The sequence below is a fragment of the Peromyscus eremicus genome, chromosome 10 (assembly GCF_949786415.1).
Source record: "Peromyscus eremicus chromosome 10, PerEre_H2_v1, whole genome shotgun sequence".
Lineage (NCBI taxonomy): Eukaryota > Metazoa > Chordata > Mammalia > Rodentia > Cricetidae > Peromyscus > Peromyscus eremicus.
This window is the reverse complement of record NC_081426.1, coordinates 77,373,018-77,397,378: the sequence shown is the minus strand read 5'-3', so window position 1 is coordinate 77,397,378 and position 24,361 is coordinate 77,373,018. Positions and strand designations below refer to the sequence as shown.

General features: G+C 36.5%; 1 protein-coding gene across 1 annotated transcript in view; it reads left to right on the top strand.

Annotated features, from left to right (window-relative positions):
- Positions 1-9,197: 9,197 nt before the first annotated feature.
- The window catches only part of LOC131921211 (transmembrane protease serine 11C), a 50,790-nt gene continuing 35,626 nt past the window's right edge, over positions 9,198-24,361 (top strand). The window contains exons 1-2 of the mRNA XM_059275913.1: positions 9,198-9,253; positions 16,245-16,360. Coding sequence (XP_059131896.1) covers positions 9,198-9,253; positions 16,245-16,360 — 172 coding nt within the window. The remainder of the gene's footprint in view (positions 9,254-16,244; positions 16,361-24,361) is intronic.

The following is a 24,361-nucleotide window of genomic DNA, read 5'->3' as shown; positions in this document are numbered from 1 at the left end:
ACCCCAGCACCGAACAGGCAGATACAGGTGACCTCTGGGTCTCACTAACCAGGCAGCCCAACTGAATTGGTGAGCCCTGGGTCCCAGTGAGAGATCCTGCCTCCAAAACATCAATATGGATGTCATTTAAGGAACAGCACCAAGGCCTCAACATGCATGTACATACATGTGCATGTATACTCACAGATACACAGGAGCGTGCATATACACACACAAGCTAAATTTGTTCTATCACTAAACAATTAGTTTGCATAATCTTCTAAAGGAAAAACATTTCTTAATTCTGGTGTTTCACTTCAGTGAAAAAGCAGCTTTCTTGAAGAATGAAGTTCATTTTCATGAAATATTGTTCAACAAAAACTGAATGATTGCATGAAGAAATATTGAGGAAATTTCTGGGATTAGTTAGATTTAAGATGAGGTAATTTCCAAAATCTTACATCAATCTAAGAGGCTACCAAAAATAAGCAACTAGTTTTTAGTTTTAGGAACATCTATGCAATTAAAAAAATTGCTAAATACTGGGAGCATTTATATGTGTGCTTTATCTAGCTGACAACCATAAAACAAAAATAAGTCATCTATGAAATCAAACCAGTCAGAATTGTGATTAAGTAGTACAAAGCTTGTGAGAATAATCAACCATTATCTGACTGAGATGGTACCCATTCCCAACACTGCTTGGATGGCCAAGAAACTGAGACTAGATAGCCCAGAGATCTGGGGGAAAACCAAATACTACTGTTCTGCTAAGAGATCATGACAATTACATGGCTCCTAATGACATTCTGCTATACTCATAGATCAGTACCTTCCTCAGCCATCATCAGAGAGGATTCCTCCAGTAGCAGATGGGAACAAAAGCAGAGACCCACACCTATGCAACATGCAAAGAGCAAGAGACCTCAGAACACTCAGCCCTAAAAGAGATGACTCCACCAAATTTTCAGCCCCGGGGCTAAGAAAATTCTGTGGAAGAGGAGGCAGAAAATGTCTAAGAGTCAGGGTACACGGAGGGTACCAAGGAATCAAGGCCTTCTGCACACAATAGGGTTGGCAAACGCATGAACTCAGAGAGACTGTGGCAGCAAGCCCAGGGCCTGCAAAGGTCTGTGCCAGATATGGTTCTAGATCTGAAAGGAGTAGTCGTAAGTCCTCATTCCTAACCCAGAGCTAATTGATAGCCACTAGCAAATGAAAATTTAGTTTTCTTCTAGAGAGTCCTCTAGGGAAACAAAAACACTCTTAAGGGTGAGCCCCATGCCCAACAGTAGACGGCCAACAGAAAAGGAGCACAACAGCATCTTTAGAGGTTTGGTCTCATAACGTTAACTTGGGCATTTTTAACCCTATATGGTCTGTGTGTCTGTGTGTGTGTGTGTGTGTGTGTGTGTGTGTGTGTGTACATATATGTACTATGGATTTTGGTTTTGTGTTTTTAGGAGATTCCTGTGTGTGTAAATATGTGTGTTTCTGTGTCTATATGCATTTCTTGTGCTTTTTCTTTGCCTCTTTTTCTTGTTTGCTCTTTTTGTCTTACTGCAATTTGTTTTTTTTTTATTTTATTGCATTTTTATTTTATTTTATTATTATTTCTTAGATATCTGGTTTTTTTCTAACAAGAAATAGAAAGTGTGGGGGTCTGGATGGGCAGGGAACTGGGGAGGAACTGGGAGAAGTAGGGGGAGGGGAATTCATAATTAAAGTATATTGTATGAAAATGTATTTTAATAAAAAAAATTAAAAGGGATTGGATTAAGTAATAATTAAAAAACAACTAAAGTAAATTGAAGAAGTAATTAAGAAAATTAAAGGAGACATTTGCAGGACTGACTATAAACTTAACCCATTTCCAATTATATAATTTATATCGGAAATGCTGAAAATCAGAAAAATCATGGAATGATGTGTTTGAAGCCTTGAAAGAAATTAACTGCCAATCAAAGTTACCATAACCAGTAAAGTTAACTTTTAAAATTAATGGAAAGATAAAGAGATATTTATAGATAAGCACCAACTAGAGCATTTCTTGGTCTTATTCAATATTGCCTAAAATTACTTAAAGGAACCCTACAGAGGATGAAGAAAGTCAGTCATGAGAAGACAGGAAAGAGTAGATTTCATGAAAGGAATAAGTAAATAAGGATAAGAAAGACTCAATCATATACAACTCAGCCAACCAGAAAAAAAAAAAAACCCATATGAATGGGAGAAACAAAAGAAAGACAATATCTCAACCAAATAGGAAAATTAACAAAATTGCAGGAATCACCAAACTTCTCTCCCTGCAAATGGCCTAACTAAATATAAATGGTCTAATTTTCCAATGACAAGATGCTGACTGGATGTCTGGATTAAAACTCAAGATCCAAAAGCTTTTAGCTTGTTTTATTTTTGTCTTCAAGAAATCCACCTCACTAACAAAGACACAGAGACTGAACACAAAAGGATAGGAGCTTCTCTGCATCTATACTTATGCCCGGCATGATAGTTATGAAGCCAAAACTGGAAGAGATAAAAAAATGGTCACCACCTATTAATAAAAGGAAGAGCCATCAAGAACAATTGGAACAACATAGATTCCAACCGAATGTTGGTGCACCTAATTTCATAAAACAAACAGAAAGGAACTGATAGGTGCAAATATATTCAGGGTGGATAACTTCAGCACCGCATCATTGTTAATTTACAAATCAATCAAACAAAATGTCCAAAAAGAAACTGCAGAGTTAACTTGTGCCATATTCAAATACATTTATGAGACATCTATAGCATATTCCATACAACTGCTGCAGACTATTCATTCTTCTTAACTCCTTGTGGAACTTTCTCTAAGATAGATTACATTTTAGGGCATAAAGTCATACCAAATGTAAAAATTACCAAATAATTTACTTATCAAATGTCACCACTTATCAAATGATATCAGAAAAGATAGAAATCAATTACAAGAGAAAACTAAAAAACTATGCAATTATGTAGAGCTTGAACAATGAAGTGTTTTTAAAGTGTGTGTGTGTGTGTGTGTGTGTGTGTGTGTGTGTATAGAGTGTGCATGGGAGTTTGATTGCATGTGTGTGTGTACATATGTGTGTGTGTGTACATATGTACATGCTTGTGTGTGTGAGGGTCCATTATTAATATTAGATGTCTTTTTCAATCATTCTTTACATTGTTTATTGAGACATAGTCTCTTGGTGAACTCAGAGTTTGTCAATATCGCTAATATAGCTATCTTTAAGGATATTTGCCTCTTCCTTCCCAGTACTGGGATTACAGGCAGCTGCCAAACTTGCCAGGTTTCAGGTAGGCTTTGCCCATCTGAACTCCAGCCTTTATTCTTACAGGACAAGCACGTTTCCCACTGAGCTATTTTCTTATCCTTGAACAGCACATTCTTGAATAATCAGAAAGTCACTGAATAAATTGAGGTGGTATGAACTCTAGATTAAAATACAGCTTACCAGGACCTAGGAGATATATCAAAGGCAGTTTTAAGAGGCTATTTTATGACTGTTTATGCTAATGACAACAAAAAAAATCAAATAAACTCAGCGATGGCCCTTACAGTCTCAGAAAAAGAAGAACAATCCATACAAGTAGATGCAAAAAAAATATTGTGAATTGGAGTGAAAATAATGAAATACAGACTAAAACAATACAAAGAATTAATGAAGCAAAGAGCCAATTCTTTGAAAAAATAACAAAGATTGACAAAACCTAAGCCAAACAAGAGAAAAAAATCTAAATTGATAAAAATCAAAGATTGTTGGGTGTGGTGGTGCACAATTTTAATTCCAGCACTTGGGAGGCAGAGGCAGGCAGATCTCTGTAAGTTCAAGGCCTGACTGGTGTATATGGTGAGTTCCAGGATAGCCAGAGCTACACAATGAGACCCTGTCTAAATAGATAAATTAACTGATTATCTTTGAAAAAGGAATATTAAAACAAATGCTAATGATTCCAGGGGCCATTAAAGAAAATACAATCTAAGATGGTGGAAAATCTAGAAGAAATATTTATATTCCTAAACACATATGACCTACCAAACTTAAATCAAGAAGATAATAAAGAACTTACCTAGTTACTGCATGAACAACAGAATTCTGTCATGGCCTCCAACAAAGAAAAGCCCAGGACCAGAGATGAATTCATTGTCAAGGTTTACCAGACCCTTAAATGAAAACTAACACTAAGGCTCCTCTACTACTAATAACAAAAAAAGAAGGACGATTACCTAGCTCATTCTATGAAGCTAAGATTTTCCTGATATTATCCAGGCAATAAAGGCAAAAGAAAGAATAAAAGAGATGCAAACAGAAAAGGGAGAAGTACAGTTAACGCTATTTGCAAAAGTCATAATATTATACTACAATACTACATCAGAAAGCACTTAGATCTGATAAGCAATTCAGGCAAAGCAGCATAATATGTAATCAATACACAAAAATCAGTACATCAATAATGAACTTGCCAAGAAAGGCATCAGAGGAAAAGGTTCTATTACAATAGCTTCAACCTGAGCCAAGCCTGGTGGCATATGCCTTTAATCTGGCAGCACTTGGAAAGTAGTTGAGGATAACCTGGTCTACAAAGCAATATCCAAGACAGCCAGGGAAATCCTATATTGAAAAAAAAAGAGGAAAGAAGGAAGAAAGAAAGAAAGAAAGAAAGAAAGAAAGAAAGAAAGAAAGAAAGAAAGAGAGAGAGAGAAGAAAATATTTGTAACAGACAGTTCTCAAAATACTAAATAAAAACTTGCAATAAATTTATGAAGAAAGTTCAACACCCACAGTTATAGGGAAAATACAGATTTGGCTTCACACAGTAAATTGTAGATTCATGACTTTACCCCTGTATTCATACACATGCTAAATTTGATTGATGTTTCTGACAGTTTCACTCTCTGAATGATTTTATGAGGCTACCATCAATTATGCATTACTTTTCCCCAGAAAAATCAGTGATACAGGCATCTATACATACTATGCCTTATTTTGTTGGAATAAAGCATAAACCATGTGAGGAAAAAAATCTCATTTGGAATTAACAAGTAAACTTTCTAACACAAAAAATACTCACTTGGAATTAATAAGTAAACTTTCTAACACAAATGTTTCCTTGTGGATAAAAATCTAATCACTGAAAGTATCAGCTGAACTAATAAAAATAATAATGATGGTAATTATAAAAGTTATTTATGAAGCAGACCTCCCATGTAATAAATCTGGGATAAGTGTTGTTTTTAATACTGTATCTTGAAGAAGAATCACCTGAGGTTCAGGAAAGCCAAATAACACATCTAAGATCATAGAGTAATGTTAAGATCTGAAATTGGTTTTGAAATTCTAAACCTGCATACTAGCCTTTTATAAAATTAATTGTTGGTTTTAACTTAATTGTTCACATGTAAATCCAATTCTTATTTCCTAAGCTCAGTTTTCAATCTAACAATCATTAAATCCAATTTACTTGATGCAATAATTGTCAAACTCTTGGGCTAGCAAGATGGCTCAGCAGGCAAAGGCATTTGACACTAAGCCTGATGACTTGACATATATTCCTGATACCTAAATGTAGAAAAAATGACTCCTGAAAACTGTCTTCTAACCTCCAAATATCCATGGCACTTATGCACTCACAGACATGCATACACAATACAAACAGATAGACAGACAGACAAACAGAAAATAGATAGATGATAGAGATAGATAGATGATAGATATAGATAGATAGATAGATAGATAGATAGATAGATAGATAGATAGATAGATAGATAGATAGACAGACAGACAGACAGACAGACAGACAGATAGATAGATAGATAGATAGATAGATAGATAGATAGAGATAAATTCAGTGATACTCATCCTCTCAATAGCCCCCACACAATGGGAGTGATAGTGTCCTGACAATCTGATCTTCAAGGCTTATTACCCATTCTCATTCCCTATTAATGACAAAAACACACTGAATTTATTTGAAATTAGAGCCTTAGAGTTATGGCACGGGTCAGTTTCATGGATCTGGTAAGTCTCTCTCAGCTCTTCTATGGCTCTCTATCTTTATGCTAAATGGACATGGTGTAAAACTGCTTTCAAAGTGTGTTTATACCCATACAATAGTGCAGTCCTCCAACTTCATTGGAGAAACCTCTTTTGGCTATAAACAAAGCAGACACCCATAACTAGTCAAAGAGCTATTGTACTCTCAGAAGAAACAGGACATATGTATCACCCCCACCCACAAGGTCTAGGGAATATTACAGAAGTGGGGCGGAAGAATTGCAAAGCCCAGATAGTGGAGGAAAGTACTATGAAACAGTTTTCCAGATGTCTGTGGCTGTAGCAATCATGGACACACAGTAACTGTGATCATCTACAAAAGACTGCATAAAAAACCAAAACCAAAACAAAACATGCAAAGGAAATAAGACAGACAGACAGACAGATATGACAAGAAGGAGATGAGGGATGGTGGGAGGAGAATCGGGACAGGGAGTTAATAGGATGATAGTTACATCACATGCAAGTGGGAAACTGTCAAAAGTTAATTAAAAAGGAGCTGAAGAGATCATTTTAAAAACCACTTCATTTTAAAAGAATGTATTGTGTAAGCAGTACAACAACAATGTCAAGGAATTAAAAACTTTTTTTAGAGCTAGCAGGATGCCTCAGGAGGTAAGGGCACTTGCTGCCAAGCCTGATGACCTGAGATAAATTCCTTAGACCCATATAGTGGAAGGAACAACTCACAAGTTGTTCTCTGAACGAAACACACACACACACACACACACACACACACACACACACACACACACACACGGATGGAGGGAGGCAGGAAGAGAAAGAAAGAGAGAAACATAAATAAATTTTTAGAAACTTTTTAAAAGATCAGTAACACTACAAACAATAAATAAATAACAATAACTATTTTCACTTTCATATATATATTTTTAAGTATTATGAGTAATGAAAATATAAAGCAAAATTTTATTCTGCCTTACCCATTTATATTTTATGCCTACAGTCTTTCTGTATATATCAAAAAGATATTTTCTTATTGCTTCATTTTTCTTTTTAAACTTATTCCCTGACAATTTCACACATGTATATAATATATTCAGTCCCCTATACTTTCTCATGCCCTACCTACTCCTCCTTCCCCCAGAGTCGACTTCCCATGTTCAGCTCTCTCAGAATGTGTTTTCATGTGCTTCATGTATTTCTGCACTATAGTAATAGAAAAATTGGGTTTTAACTACTTAATTCGAATCCAATAGTCTGCAAATAGGTTGATTTTAAGGGCATTTTTAAGGTGGACAGTAATGTCATAAAAAAGAATAAAGAAAAATATTTTCCAAATTCAGAAATATTCTTATTTCTATCATCACAATTGTTTAAATTGATTTTTAAAACACTTCTACCTAAAGTTTTGTGATTTTAAGAGAAGCTTAGAATAACAATCTCCACGTAAAATCTTTTTATAACATTCTTCCACTATAGAATCTTACAAGTGTAACCCAATGTTTTTCCTTGAATTCCTCTACATAATTCATTGGCTGACTCCCACCAATAACACTAGGATTAGATTTTGCATCTGTGTTCATGGAGCGATTTGTGTGTATTCCACCTCATGTTTATATTTATGTTTTCTAATTGCCACATTATCTCACTGCCTTCATCAGGCATCTAAGTTTTCATCATGAGATTAAAAGCATCTAAGAGCTTTTTGCATATGACTTAATGCATAGTTCCCCAAGTTGTGTGATATGTATCGATGAAGAATGAAGTGTCATCCCTGAGCATCTTTGATCTCCAACACCATTCTAGGCCAATAATTCAAGAAGCTTTTCATGTTGTCCCTGGTCCAATGTACCGCAGGCCCCATGTTCATTGTGTAGTAGAACACTGGGAGTTTGATAGAGTTTACAAGCTTCAGATAGATGGTAAGAAACCTCAAAGAATAAACACAATTTATAGAGACAAATGAGAATGCCAAGAAAAGTACATATATAGAAGTAGTGTCTGTGGTGATGAATTAAGTACAGTTAAGTTATAAATTTTTACTTGGTGCTAATAGATCTCTCATCAGGATCCTATCAGCAAATGAAATGCATACTGCCACTATGATTCATTCATTTATTTATTTATTTATTTATTTATTTATTTATTTATTTATTTATCATGCTATCTCTGATTATCACTCCCGAGACATGTTTTGAAAAAGAAAGGTAGCACAGGCATCATGAGGCTAAGCCTCTTTTAAAATGACTGTTGCCTGGTGTGAGTTGAGCACACCTGTAATCCAAGCACTTGTAAGAATTACAAGTTCAGAGCCTGCCTAGGCTATATTGTGAGACTCTGCCTAAAAAAAAAAAACAAAGAAAGATAAAAAAAGACTGTTAAACCAGGAAATCTTTTCTCCAACAGCACTAAAAATTAGACCCTTCTTTACACCCTTACTGTGTCCCTGGCCTCTAGCGAATTCAATTTCTTCCACATAATTGAAGATTAAGATGTGTCCTATCTCGCCTCTACACCAGTATCAAAATTGGCTGCGAGAAGCCAGAATGCTGGCCAAAACGTGAGAAATTGCTGGTTAAACCCATATATCTTTTAATTAAAAATCAACACCCTGTAGATTTCAGAGTATCAAACATTCTTTACAGAGCACTAGAATTAAAGCAGCAGTAAAAATTTCAGGAGGGAATTCATGGAAGGATGATACACGCTTGCAAGAGAGTTATGGGTTGGAAAACATTCAGATCCTAATGGAAGGTTAGGGCTGTTCACAGGGAACAAAAGAGAAATCGCCAGAAGTTTTAGAAGTGAGGTCTGAGCAAGGAGTGGGAGGAGCTAGAACTGTCTCTCGGTGCAGGTGCAGGACACACAAACCCACCCTTCTCAGGCCAGTCAGTCCTGCTGCTTCCATAGCCACCACGACTTAATTCTAAATTTTGCCCCCACTGGGGTGATACGACTATTTATTATTTATGGATCGGCATACACACAGCTCATGGTTTACTAATGTTTTAAAATTAATTAGTAAATGTTTGGAAAGCACTTTGAAGATGAAAAGTTGTGTAAGTGCTAAGTATTATCATTAGGCCATTATCATAAAACACATAAAAGCCATAGATTCTTGTAAGCTAAATAGGTGGAGGATGACTGTGCCACGCAGCACTCAAGTGGAAGATGGCAAGGGGGCAGCCTCGGCGGAGCGAAGAGCCATGGACATCCCTGCAGAACAGGTGTGTGGAAGGTCAGGGGGCGGGGGGCGGGGGACGGCAGCAGGAGGGGTTGCTACAGTTCAGAAAGATACTGTAGAAAGGACTAAAGCAGCTAGCTACTTAACCTGCATTCTCGGGTTCTTAAAAACGGGCAGTTCCACTACAGCCGGCAAAAACAAACAAAACAAAACAAAAAAAGAGTAGTTCCTCCCACCTTTTATGGAAACAGTACCAATACAAATTCAAAACCGAAGGAAAAGTGATTTAGTGGAAAAGTTTTCACCATTGGAGCTTACTCTAAATTTCCTGAGAAACCTTTCAATTGTAAGCAATCGTGGGACAACCGAAACTTGGAGATTTGGGGCAGGCATATCTTTAGAAGACAATTTCACTATGAACACATAATATATATATATATATATATATATATATATATATATATATATATATATATATATATATATATATTATGTGTTTGTGTTTCTGGTAGTGTGGGGTGATGGAGATGCAGTTTTGTTTCCTGTTTTATTTATTATGTTATTCTCCCTCCTTGGAAGTGGTAAAACAAAATGGAGGTCTTATTTTTTAATTATTGGAATACTACAGTACTTCATTACCCTATATTTTTAGCGGTATGATTTTACATTTAGTTTGGAAGAAAAGGCACAACCAAAAGGAGAAGATTTTTATTCTTGACATTAGCAATGGTGTGCTTGGTCTAGAAGACTAAGAAATGTGCTGACCTATTATTATAAAGGAGACAGACGGACCAGAGATTTTAGATTTGCATTTTAATTTTTAAGCTAATCAGATAAACACGAAGATAAGTGTTTCCATACACATTATTCTTTCCAGCACTCTCACAAAATGCAGGCATTGATAAACTCATTGGGAACTACTATATTTAAAAAAAAAATGACACAAGTCGGGGCAAAAAAAATCTAGATTCTGGGTAACCAGGAAATGTTGGGATGTTGCAACTTCTTAGTATACAGCATTAATAATTCCACTTTTCACATTCACATCAATATTTAGCTTATTTAACAGCTATAGAAATATTGAAATATTTTCCATAAAATTAAGTTACTGCCAATACTTATACAAACTTATAAAACCTCGGCTCCTAAGTAGTGTATTCTACCTCCTTGAGATCAACTTGATCAACCTCTTATATTCCATAATATATATATATTAATATTCACATAAATACTGTGAAGGCAGATTCTAGTTTTATCTCAAGGAATTAATAACTTTAGGTCCAGGCTAAAGTTGGAAATCCTTGTATGCCCTTTATAAACACATTAAATTACATCACTAATCTTAGCAGTATTGCATCCAAATGATTCTAATATGCAATTTGTTAGTAAAACACATGTGGAAAATGAACATGTGCTGCTAAAATCAAATCAAGTGTTTCTGTCCTTTACCTCGACTCCTAACCAAGACACGATTTCTCTTTAATGTTGGGCAGTTTGTTTTCCCAACAACATTTCATCTAATAATACGAGTTTAGAAAAGTAGAATCCATATGGCTGATACTGTTTATAAGAATGTTCTAGAGAAAAGAATAATAACAAAGTGGGACTTTCCTCTTGAGTTTAAGGATGTGCTGCTCCACAATGAAACCAATAAAGCCTTTGGAAATAGGAAGGCTTTCTGGGCTGTGAGGGAAGCCCTAATCCTCACCTCGCCTAAGTTATGAGGTTAGCCATAAGGCAGCTCCTCTGCACTCCCCCACAGAGAAAGATCACTATAAAGGTCGTCTCCCCCTCTTTAAAATTATTAACATAGGATGGGTAGCTTGCGAATTCCCTCCCAGCTCCCCACCAGGAAGTTTCTCCCTCCAGGAAAGTTACATTAGGGAAGTTTGAAGTCACATGTTGATTCCCTACCAAACTCTTGTATCCAAGAATCACTTTTGTATAGCTTTGTGGGAATCAGAAGTTAAAGCAGCAAACAGTTTATAAGTATCTATAAATTAGTAAATTATTATGAAACTGTCAGCATTCATTTTTTATTCATAGAAGCAGAATTCTATATGGTTCTATCTAGCATAAGGACACAAATTGAGAAGAGTTGAAATAGACCCCAACTATTTGCCACATCAAAATTGTCATTTGTAACATTTTCATTGGGACTTATTCTGTAGCAAGCTGTGTGAGTAAAAATAAAATACGTATGCATTTAATGGTAAAGGATGGAGGAAAATGTCTAGAGCACACGCTCATGTGTAGGATTAACTTAACAGGATTTACCATATCGTTGAGTCAATTACTTCACCCCAAATTTTAAACACTATCCTAGATTCAATATATGAGCTGATCAGACTGGGGGAAACATAATTTCAGTCTAAGTCAGAAGAAGCTCTTGAACACGGGATTTCAAGGCTAACCTGGAAAAAGGGGAGGAGAAGGGATATTACATATCTGGAGTGACTTCCTTTTCTTCTTCCAACCCAAAATGTTCCCAAGCATTGTATGGAAACACCGAGAGACACCAATTTAGACAATGTACTTTTTAATAATGAGAATCCTATCTAAAGTAAAATGAAACTTATGAAAATGTCATTGATGTTGGAACCCCAGCTGACACTGTTTCTTTAGGAAAAACTATCTTTCAAGGAATCAATGCCAAGTGACTAAAAGTAGGCTTCCTAACAGATATTTGACTTTGTTATCAAATAAAAATAAATATAATATAGGCACTAATAATAGGTGATTCAAAGTCACCAGTATTTAATATAGTCACTAAAATATGTATTTATGCTTCTTGATCTTAGAAATTTTCTACAGACATCCATACAAGTATGTAAGTGTTACTAAAGACATCCATATAAGTATGTAAGTGTATAACACACACACACATGTTGGTATTAATGGATTTTTCAGAACCTCTCTCTGTTAAAATGAAACAGTTTTTTGCTTTATATTGTAATAAGCAAAAAACTGTTTCATTTTAACAGAGACACACACATGTATATGGGTAGTATATAGATTACATAAAATATAGAACATAAAATATATATGAAATATGAAACAAAATGAGTTTGTGTTAATATAAAATAAAGTATTGATATTATGAATTGATATTTATGTCTCAGGACATGAGAACAAACTATAGTGTGAAGTGACAAGGGGAAGACCCTTCACCTACAAGTTTGGCCTCGGGAGTTTGTGGATCCACCAGAATAGTATTCTCAGGTTTTCACCTTCCATAACCAAGAATGCAACTTCCCACACTACCATGTCTAGTTTGTGGGAACTTATGGCAGTCCTGCAAGCTGATAGCAAGATAGAGCACACAGAACAAGTTAATTTTGTAAAGTGGTTCACAAATACGGGTACAATAAATTCTTCATTTAATTTCTAAAGACATTTCTTCCACATTTATGAAAAATAAAATAGCATTTACAGTGCTGAATCATGAATGCATTAAATTCAAATCGCTTCCCAATTTGTAAATCATGAGACAGTTACTTATAATAACTTTCAAAGGACAGAGGAAAGCTCAAGAGGCGAAGATTTTGCTGCGCAAGAATGGGGACCTGAGTTGAGAGGCCCAGGCCCCACGTAAAAGGCCAAGGTCAGGGGCACAGTGCCTGTCATCACAGTGCGGGTGTGCCAAAGACGGGCAGATCTTGGGGGTCTGACTGGATTCACCCTAGTTGTATGAATGACTCAAAGACTGAGATGGAACTGACGAAAAAGACAGTTGGCTAATCAACTGTCTCACTTATCCAGAGGGCCTCATTGATTAGCTTGATCTGTTTGGGAGGCATCAAGGCAGGCAGTGGGACTGGGTCCTGTACTCAGTGCATGAGTTGGTTGTTTGAAACCTGGGGCTTATGTAGAGATACTTGGCTCAGCCTGGGAGGAGGGGACTGGACCTGCCTGGAGGGGACTGGACCTGCCTGGACTGAATCTACCAGGTTGAACTCAATCCCCAGGGGAGTCTTTGCCCTGGAGGAGATGGGAACGGAGGGTGGGAAGGGTAGAAGGTGGGGGTGGGGGGAGTGGGGGGGGCAGGAGGGAGGAGAACAAGGGAATCCATGGCTGAATAAAATTTAAAAAAAATGACAGTTGGCTTTCTAAGACTGTGACTTTGAATTGGATGACTTGCTGGGCTTTGCAGAGAAATGTAACACATTTGTGTAACTTTAGAATCCTATCCCAGGGAACCAGGGCTCTCACTAACTTATGAGGTTTCTAAAATTGCATGTCATTAAAATAAATTTGGATTTGCTCATTAAAAAGGTAGAGAGAGAAAGAAAGACACACAAAGTTGATCTCTGACCTGTGCACGCCCACCCACAGACGTTTGCACACCAGCGCGCGCGCGCACACACACACACACACACACACACACACACACACAGAGAGAGAGAGAGAGAGAGAGAGAGAGAGAGAGAGAGAGAGAGAGAGATTTTTAAAATGAGTTAAAATTTTGTATGTTCTTCTGTGCTGTCCATCTATTGCTTCCAAGGTGTGCTTAATGCCTAAAATTTACAACTCCATGATTTGTAAATAATAATGAAAAATTCCGCAGCTGAACATAAAACAACAGATCTCCAAAATTTACATAGTGTATGATTTATTCTATAATGTTCTTGCAATACAGAAACATAGGAAGAAAAAACAGAATGGTGATTTCTGGGGTTTAAAGACGGTGAGAGAACAGGAGGGACTACATATTTAAAAGGAAATGAGGGGACTCTGTTGATAGAAATGCTCAGTATCTTGGCTCCATGAATGTCAATGACCAGGTTGTGATATTATAGTAAAGATTACTGTCAGGGAAAATTAATTAAAGGATATGAGGAATTTATATTATTTCTTATAGTTACATAAAAGCCTGTAATCACTTCAAGGTGGAACATTGATTTTTAAAACATTTAAAAAATAAGTACAGAAACATATCTAGGGAAAGCATCCTATAAAATAATTTGACCAGGAACTAAAACACAGCCATGTCAGAAAGGAAAAAAAGTAGAATTTGGAAACTATTCCAGGTTTAAAAAGTTGAGACATACAACAACCAAACACAATGTAGAATTTTTGGTTTCTGTTCAGCTCAAACAAAAATGTGTAAAAGACATTTTGATGATGGTAAATGTGAACTTGGTATTAATGGATATTAAGAAATTAATGGTAGCTTCAATAGGTATATCACTGATCACAGAAAAATAATCTTAATTTTTAGATGAAACATAAATTACCTAGGTGAATTCATTGTAACTACTTGAAAAAGCTACATAAAAACATGAAGTAAGTATTATAGTAAAATGTTAATAGTTCTTAAGTTTATGAAATAGGAATGTGGCCATCTGTTCAACTAGTGTCTTTTTTATGAATATTCAAGGTTATTTTTTGAAGTCATTATTCTATTTCCTCCCCTGGGTATAGTGCCTTTTCTTTGCTCCTCCTTTCAGCAAACTTTTTGAAGGAAAGATCAGTGGTCAAGTCTCTATTTCTTCTAATTCCATTGTCTTTTAAACTCTGTGTTATTCCTAAAGCTTCCTATCAAAATCATCTGTGATTCCCATCCTCCTACCCTGTCTGAGCCACCTTTGAGCACAGCTTAGCTTGTTCCTTGTACTTGATTCTCTTCCACTGACCTCAAGGATCCACTTTGCCTGCCTTTTCCATCCCTCACTGGTTGTTTCCTTTGGCATTTATCCTCTGCCAGGTCTTCTTTCTCTCTAACATTCTAACAAAAAAAAAAAAAAAAAAAAAAACTACACAAGTGATCCTATCTTGGTCTTCTTCTCTACCTGCCTTGACTCCCTTGGTATTGACCTTCACTGCCAGACTCTAATCTATGTGCTCAGGGATGACAAACTGACATGACTAACTCACACTCTTTTTCCAAATTTCACACTTGTATATCTGACCCACACTGCCTCATGAATACCTGCTGAACAACCCTAACAATACTGTTGCATAAAAAGTCTTTCATCTTACATGATGACAATACCATCTTTCATGTGGTCCTGGTAAATACCAAAAAAACCCATCCTCAATTCCTCTTACAACCCATCTTTCCATCATGATATCTCCATCAGCATTACACTTAAAATATACACAAAACCCAACCTCTTTGTTCCACCTGTATTTCCCCAGTCTCAGCCAACACCATCTTCTGTTTCAGTCATTGTAATATTTTCTGCCCTGTCTGTCTCTTACTTGCCCACTGCAGTTTCTTATTCACAGCATCCAGAGGTGTCCCATCAAGACATTAGGCCAAGTCATCACAATCCACCACTAAAACCTGCTCAATGCTGACATTTTGCTGAGAAAAATCAAAATCATTATCACAAAGCTCAGGAAATCTGGGCCTTAATGTGTCTCTCAACCATACTTTCCCACTACACTACTGTCATCCACTGCTCCAGCCACACCACGTGACATGCCAAGCTTGTCCTTACCCCTGAGCTGTCCTTGAGGCATTGTCTTGTCTGAAGTTTTTCAGATGTCAGTGTGTCAGTATGTCTAACTCCCGTATGTGTGTTAACTATGCTCACACTTTACATGCCAGGGTCTACCCTGACCACTCTACTTAATGGCAGTTTATCTCTCCTGCAGCTAACACAAGCCCAGTATCTGATCTTTCCCAGTCCTACTTTTCCTATAGCACTTAATACCTTGTAGGCAGTTACAGATTGGACTTATTTATGTATGTATGTCTTTTATATTTTTACTCGGTGGTTTGTAAGCTCCATAAGGACAGAGGTGACTGTTCCTACATTAGTGCCTGGCAGAGAAAACCAGCTACAAATACTCTTTGAAGGAATAAATGGATATTGATTTAGTATTACAATTAGCGATTATAGGTACTTAAAAATAAGCATCCCTGATACTTTATCCACTAATTTTACACTGTTTCCAAACTCATCAGTCTACTGAATACATCATTAATGTAAAATAACACACTTTTACACTTAAACCTAAATTCGTATGTATTTCCAAGATTCCAAATCAAGCTCTTACTGACACCTTCCTGTTCTTTTCCTCAGAACACAGTCCAAAACAAAAATAAAGCTCACAAGATGTGGAAAGATTACCCTAATCATCTTAATGACGGTGGTTGCTGCAGTGGTAATTGGACTCATTGCCTATTTTGTCGCCTGTGGTAAGTACTCATCATGTTTATCTTTACAGTCATATGTGTTGATTCTACACTGGGAAAACTAGGAAATTTGAAGAAGGAAAGGAAACATAACTTTTTGTTTGTTTCTTTGTTATGCATTTTTTACCCTTGTAGTCATTAGCATTGACTACACTAACATTTAAGATTTTACTGAGGGATAACTAATATGTAAAAAATGGTACACGTAACATATATTTTTATGAGTTTTGACATATGAGTCACGGGACTATCATTACAGTTAAGATAGTAAATATTCACCCCAAAAATATTCACCCCAAAAGTTTGTCCTCAGATTTTGTCCTCAAGTGACTTTTATCCCAGTGCATTCTAAAACTAGAGACATGATATCCTTTTCTTTTGTTTTGTTTTTGGAAAGATTTGGGGATTGAGACTACATTAATGAAGAAAGTAGACACAGTCTCTATTTGTTGAACTTAGTAGGTCCATAAGGAGATAGTCAATGAGCTAACAAATAAATATGAAAGCTAAGGACATGAGATTTCTTACTACAGGCAAGATTTCCTACTCCAAAGCCTGTATTTCCTCTGTACAATATTTTCTACTCATAAAATTCTTCCTTAAGTGTAGATTCTTCTCCAATATTCAACCGTCAAGAAAAAAATATGTCTATAATTTTTCAATATATTTTTTACATAAAATAGGAAAAATTATGAGGTCACTGAGTTTTTTTAAGTAGAGTATTGTGCCAAGTTTTGTGTGTCTTCTTCTGGTCATTTTTAAGCATGATTTTTATCCTTAAAAATACTTATTGTACATATTGAGGTACAGTGTAGTAATTTGGTACATGTACATAATGTTTAATAATCAAGGCAACTACCATGTCCATCTCCTTAAATTATATCATTTCTTTTTGTTTATAGTTTTTATTTTTTTCTTCTAGTTCTTTATAATCACAAAATGCACTCATCTTAATGACCGTAGGACACTAGAACTTATTTCTTCCATCTAACCGTACTTAGGCATTTGCCATCTGACCTCTCTTTGTTCTCCCTCTCTCAGCACTTCCTAGTTACCACTGTTCTGTTCTCTGATCTTACGCAATCAATTTTTATAGCTTCCACATATGAGTGAGAAAAAAATCTACATTTGTACATGAGGAAAATTTTATAAGTAATGTAGGCAATAAGGATCTATCCCTGGCACTTAGCTGGCTTTGGGGAACCTGTTCCCCATGCTGGATTACCTCACCCAAGCCTTGATGCAGGGGGAGGAGCTAGGTCCTACCTCAACTTGATGTGTCACGCTTTGTGCAAGCCATGGGAGTCCTGCCCCTTTCTGAATGGACATGGAGGAGGACTCGATGGTGAGGAGGATAGATGGAATTTGGGGAGGGGAAACTGTGGTCAGTATGTAAAATAAATGAAAAAAAAGTTAAATAAAATAAAATCCAAAAAAAGTAATGTAGGCTGAATCATGAACCAAAAAGATGTATATAAGAATATATATATATATATATATATATATATATATATATATATATATATATATATATATATATCAGTTTATTAATGAGTGCTATAAGAATACAGACTCATGGTACAGGATAAGGTAGATCCAGTTGAAGAGTCCTTCTGCTTTGTCCGGGAAAGATGGTGATTGACACATGCCCCTTCACGCTGTCTGACTCAGTCTCCACAACCCAGAAGAAAGCATGACCTCTCACCTCTCTTAACTTTTAAGAGGTAGGCAGACAAGAAGCACAAGGTCATAGGTGAAGTGAATACCCACTACACTTCCCCTTTTTTGTCTAAATGAAAAGGTTCTAGACCTAATACAAAACAATATACAATAAGAACAATTATCAAGTATTGTCCAAGAGAAAGAAAGGATAATGACATGAACAAACATAGAAATACAGCCAACAAGAACAACATCAAGCAAGAAACACATACTAGATGTACAGAATACAGGTAAATGACAAATTACAGAGATTACTCCAATAGCTGTCCCATCCTGAAGAATCTAAATCTAGTACCTGATATGTTCTTAGCTAAGATACAAGAGGACTGTAACTGTAACCATCTAGTCTTCAATCCCATCAAATACCTGAGAAGGAAATGATATTATTGATATTACCTAAGTAAGCAGGAAATGCACAAAACAGACTTCCAAAAAATACAAGGAATGACAGAAACAGCTGGGTGCCTGGACAGTCACCCAAGGTTTCTTTGCAATGTTGGGGTATCCACTTTTGGCTACAGGCCTAGAATACCTGACATACCATTTTCAAAAACAAAAAAATTGAAATTTGTTCTACTGTCTTGGAAAGGTTCAGCAACTGTTTTTCCTTGTGTACTGTTCGTCCAGAATAGACAGTATGCTTACTGTCAGCAGTTGAGGCAAGAGCAGTTCTATGCCCAATAGATCATATTTGCCAAGAAGACAAATTCCATATGGAGTGTCTTCAATGCCCAACATCCTCTTGGGGTAGATCGGTGCTACCAGTAGCAATTATGTCTCATGTCAACAGAGTTCTAAGTTATTCAAACATTTAAATGTCATACTTTCCATTAAGTGTTTGAAGATTATCTATCCATCTAACATATATTTCTATATTTCTAGGAAACCTAACTAACATAAGTATGACAAGCATGAGTGACTATTAACCTATAGGTATTATCAACCTAAATAGCCTAAAGACTAAAGCTTCACACTATAAAAATAAATAATCTATAAACAGATGCACAGTATAAAGACAATGACCTCAAATTTGTGATAATACACAAAACATCTTAATCAGAGGTAGAAATGTATAGCGTAATATGATAACAATAACCTTAATATGCATCAATATACAAAATATCCTAAATAGAAATAGAACAAACATACAGCATGACAAATAGAATTTTACATTTGTATCAATATACAAAAACATTTTAAACAGGAGTAGGAACATATAAACAATATGACAAATATAGTTTTAAATTTGTATCAATATAAAAATTATCTTAAACAGGAAAGAAATATAATTTTACATTTGTATCAATATACAAGAATCCATACCAATGCAAATTATCTAGAACTGATAGTTTGCTAAATTAGTTTACAAGCAGATAAATAGTCTACCTTATTATCCTATGCTGTCTATTCCCCCTTTCCTTTTCAAAGAGATTCTTGAGTCTAAACTTTATTGATCCACCCTCTCCCCTATTAATTTACAACTAACCCCTAACAGAAGACAATTATCTATAAACCTGGGAAAACAAAACCTGCTGGGAGGGAGGGTATCGTTTTCTTAGAATTGCTTCTTGCCGTCTAGAGGACTATGGTATCTCTGTGTGATCAGGTAAGAAAACTCAAACAGTGGTTAAATCTCATTAAGACTAGCTGTAACGTTTGTAGCCAATCTTAGAGTAATGTGCAAGGCTTGTCTGAAGTTTTGGCTATAGGTGTAAGGTATGAGAATAGCTAAGGTCATCGCAAGGGAACCCACAGAGTCAACTAACTTGGGCTCATAGGAGCTCAAAAACACTTGATAGACAGCTAAGGAGCCCATATGGGATGGACCTAGGCCCTCTACATATATGTGATAGTTGTATAGCTTGGTCTACTTGTGGGACTCCTGGCAATGGGAGCAGGAGATGTCCCTAATGCTTTGACTGGCTCTTGGGAACCTGTTCCTCATTCTGGGTTACTTTACCAAGCCTTAATACAAGGGGAGGAGCTTAGTCCTGCCTCAACTTGATAAGCCATGCTTTGTTGACACCCATGAACAGCCTGCCCCTTTCTGAACAGAAACAGAGGGAGAGCGGATGGGGGGGCAGAGGGGAAGTGAGGGGAGGGGTTGGGGGGAGTTTACAACAGGAAGAGAGCACCAACACAGACAGAAACAGAGAGAACTGTGCAGAGTGAACTAATCAGGCACCCACCCCAGGAAGTAGAGGGTTTGTAATCACTTCCACTATATCTTCCATGTGTACTCATTAGACAGGTTGCAATGATAGCTGTTACGACTGCTGAATCACAATTATAGCCATAACATATGCCAAAACAAAAAACAAGCAAACAAAAAAAACTATGACTAAGAAGTACTCACTAAAAAGATGGACTCTAGGGCTTGAGAGATGGCTCAGCTGTTAAAGGCTAGGATCAAAACCAAAAATAAAAGATAGACTCTAAACTCAGTCATTCATCAAGAGTGGGTGCCAGAAACTGAAGGTAAGAAGAGAGTATTTAGGGAGATTATGTTTGGAAATAGATGAGCTTTCATTTCTTGCATTATTATCACCAACTTAGCATATTAAGAGTTGGCATTTCCCCTTCACATCAAGCTGTGAACAGACTTCATAAACAAGATCAATGTTATCCTGAAAAGACCCTTATAGATTAAGGAACATAGCAGACTTAAGTCTGCCTTCCGTCTGGAATATCTAAAATGTAATTAATGAGTTTTTAGGCTGGAGAGATGGCTCAGTGGTCAAGAGAACTTGTTGAACTTCCACAGGACCCTAGTTCAGTTCTATCAGCAACTCATAAATTCCTGTAACTCCAGCTACTTGGGTCCTGACTACCTCTGCTGTCTTCTGGAGGCAGCCACATACAGGTGACAGACATCATGCAAACACACAAATAAACATAAGTAACCCTTAAAACAAGTGGAAGTGGTTCATGGTGTTTCAGCAATCCCCAGAAACAGCCAGCGTCAAGGGGATAAACGATGTGTTTCTGAGGGAGCAAGTAGAGACTTTCCAGCAAAGAATCTTCATCCTTTGAGGTCTGATCCAAGAAGCAACCCACAGAGTATTTAGATCTCTGGCTAAAGATGTGCCAGAGGAGTCTCAGACCTAAACACTGAAAAAGGAATAAACACATGAACAAACAGATGAATTTGTTAATGAAAAGGAACTATAGTCAAGACTACTCCAGCAATGCCAAGAAGCGCAAATCAAAGGTCAGAAGAATACAGAGGTAGACATATACCATTTTCATTTTGAAATACTCTGTAGTATGTAACTGTTTGGTAGTTCACTATTGTATAATCCAAACCCAGAAATAATGGGCCATATTTTCACAACTGTTCTTTCACTGGAATCAGTAACTAGCTAAAGAACAGCTGAGCAAACCAAAGCACAGAACAGTTTTCCCCCATGGGTACTTTCCTTTCTCTGCTTCATGTTATCCTAAATGATAATCATGTGCTTTCTAGTTAGTTTACCTTCTTTTTTGTTTTTATTATAATTTTTTAATTTTATATATATGAGTGTTTTGCCTGCATGTATATATATGCACCACACATGTGCAGTGCCTGCTGAGGTCAGAAGAGGGCATCAGATCCTCTGGACCTGGAGCCACCATGTGGATAATGCTAACAAAACCTGGAACTTCTCATCTCCATCTCTCCAATCCCAATATTTAGTTAACTTTTTAAGGGAGGCAATTAGTACTCTAAGCAAAAGAAAAAGAAAAGGAATAAAGGTACATGAAAGTGTCCACAAACTGAGTTACATTCATTCACTGAGTGACTACTTCTGAACTAAAATACTGTACTAAGCACTTAACACAGTAAAGTCTTCAAGTAAGAATTTGGGGCCCTAAAATTTTACATAATTTCCACATATCACCAAATGTCATTATTATTTTGAGTTTTTCAACCTTTCTAAATGCAAAGGCTATTATATGTTCATAGAATATCCAAAAACAGCCTAGATTTGCAAATCATCATTGAAAATCCCTATTGTAAATCAATGAATTTTAACACCAACTCTTAGAATCACCTGAAAAGATTTTTTCCCCAGTACTCCTAAATGGCTATGGATACAGATCAGTGATAAAGTACTTGCTTGGGCTGCATGAATCTTTAAGTTCAATTCCCAGTGCCCAAGAGACAGAGAGAGACAGAGACAGAAACAGAGAGACAGAGACAGAAACAGAGAGAGAGAGAGAGAGAGAGAGAGAGAGAGAGAGAGAGAGAGAGAGAGAGAGAGAGAGAAGAAAGCAATCAAAGAAAGGAAGATGGAAGGAAAATATTATTAAATGTTAGTCTACTAGTCCTAAGTTATAGCCCTATAGGAATAATAAGTCAGATGTTCCATTGCACTGTAGGGTGACCACAGATGTTGAAAATATAATGTCTCCATGGGACTGGACTAAGCCCTCTGCATAAGCGAGACAATTGTGTAGCTTGATCTGCTTAAGGGCCCCCTAGCAGTAGAATCAGGATCCATGCCTGGTGTGTAAGCTGGGTTTTTGGAGCCCACTACCTATGGTGGGACACTTTGCACAGCCTTGATGCAGTGGGAGGAGCTTGGACCTGCCTCAACTGAATGTACCAGGCTCTGCTGACTCCTCATGGGAGGCCTTACCTTGTTAGAGGAGGGAATGGGGGGTGGGTTTGGGGAAGGCTGGAGGAGCAGGAGGAGGGAAGAGAGGGGGATCTGTGATTGATATGAAAAATGAATAAAAAAATTCCTTAGAAAAAAGAAAATATAATGCATTTTTGTTTATCTCAATATAACATTTTACTGTTTTTTTAGAATTTCATACATACTATATACATATACATATATATATATATATATATATATATATATATATATATATATATATATCTTTATTCACCTCTATGCTTCCCTCTAATTCCTTCCAGATCCACTACGCATCTCCAAACCCCTTCCAAGTTCATGGCTTTATTTTTTTTTTTAAAGCCCACTGATTGTAATTTGTGCTGCCCATATACTCATGGGTATGAGGCCCTCTACTAGAGCGTAGGTGGGTGACCTGTCAGAAGACACACTCTTGAAGAAAACTTACTCTCCCTGCTCCAGAAGCCATAAGCTTGGGGTGGGGACTCCTGAGTCCCAGCTCCTCCATGCTGGAATGTTGACGAGTTTGAATTTAATCCCGTACCCACCGCTGCTATGAGTTCATGAGTGACACGGCCCTGTCACATACAGAAATCACGATTTCATCCCAGCTCCCCGCAACCTCTGGCTTTCACACGATCTTTCCAGCCCCTATTCCCACAATGCTCCTTGAGCCTTGCCTTGGTGGTCTAGGGTATAATTATAGACATTGCATTTGTATCTGAGTATTACTTAGACATTTATTCTCTACAATTTGATCAATTGTGAGTCCCTAAATTAACTGTTGTCCACTGCACAAAGAAATGTCCATGATGAGTTCTGAGACCTGATATAGAGATACAAATTTATAAGATAGTTTGAAATTATGTCCATTTTTAAAAGCTATAATAAAATGATTTTGAATATTTTTATCACTGAGAAATGATGTTTGAGGAAATAAATATGTTACCCTGATTTGAACACTACACAAATAGATGTATTAAAACTTTGCATGGTATTCTACAAATACTTAAAATTATTATGTCAATTAAAAATAAAATTAAGTTATATTTCTGTAGTCTTACAAATACAAAAAATAAATCTGTACACAAAACCCATTCCCAAGGATGTTATCTGTAGTAGAACCTGTACTGTCCAAAGTTCTCTGTGTATTTCTGGTGGGAAGCCAAGTTTGAGAACAGGTGACCTCAAAGAAGACAAACAAACATAAAAGAGTAAGACATTTGGAGGTTGAGAGGAAGTGACCAAGTTCACTACATCACCTCAAGGAATCCAGGCTCTTTTACTTGTGTTGCTCTGCCATGTGTGTCCTGCTTTGCCAACATCGTCTCAATGTCTGAGCCATCTGGACTAGCTATAATCATTAGGTACAAATTCCAGCCAGCCATGCAGGCAGAACACTCATACACATAAAATAAAATAAACCTGAAAGATTTTTAGAAATAGAAACTATCAATAATCCCACTTTCTAGTCAGAGCAATGTAACAAACTAGCCCACCTCCTTTTTTTGCCTTTTCACTTTGTTTCATGTGTACATTATTAATCAAACATTTTTTCTAAAACATGAGTTTAGTGGTGACATAATATTCTATTACAAACAAGACTTATTTACATACAAGCAGCTCATTTTGTTAATTTCCTGTTCTTAGGTTAGGTTAG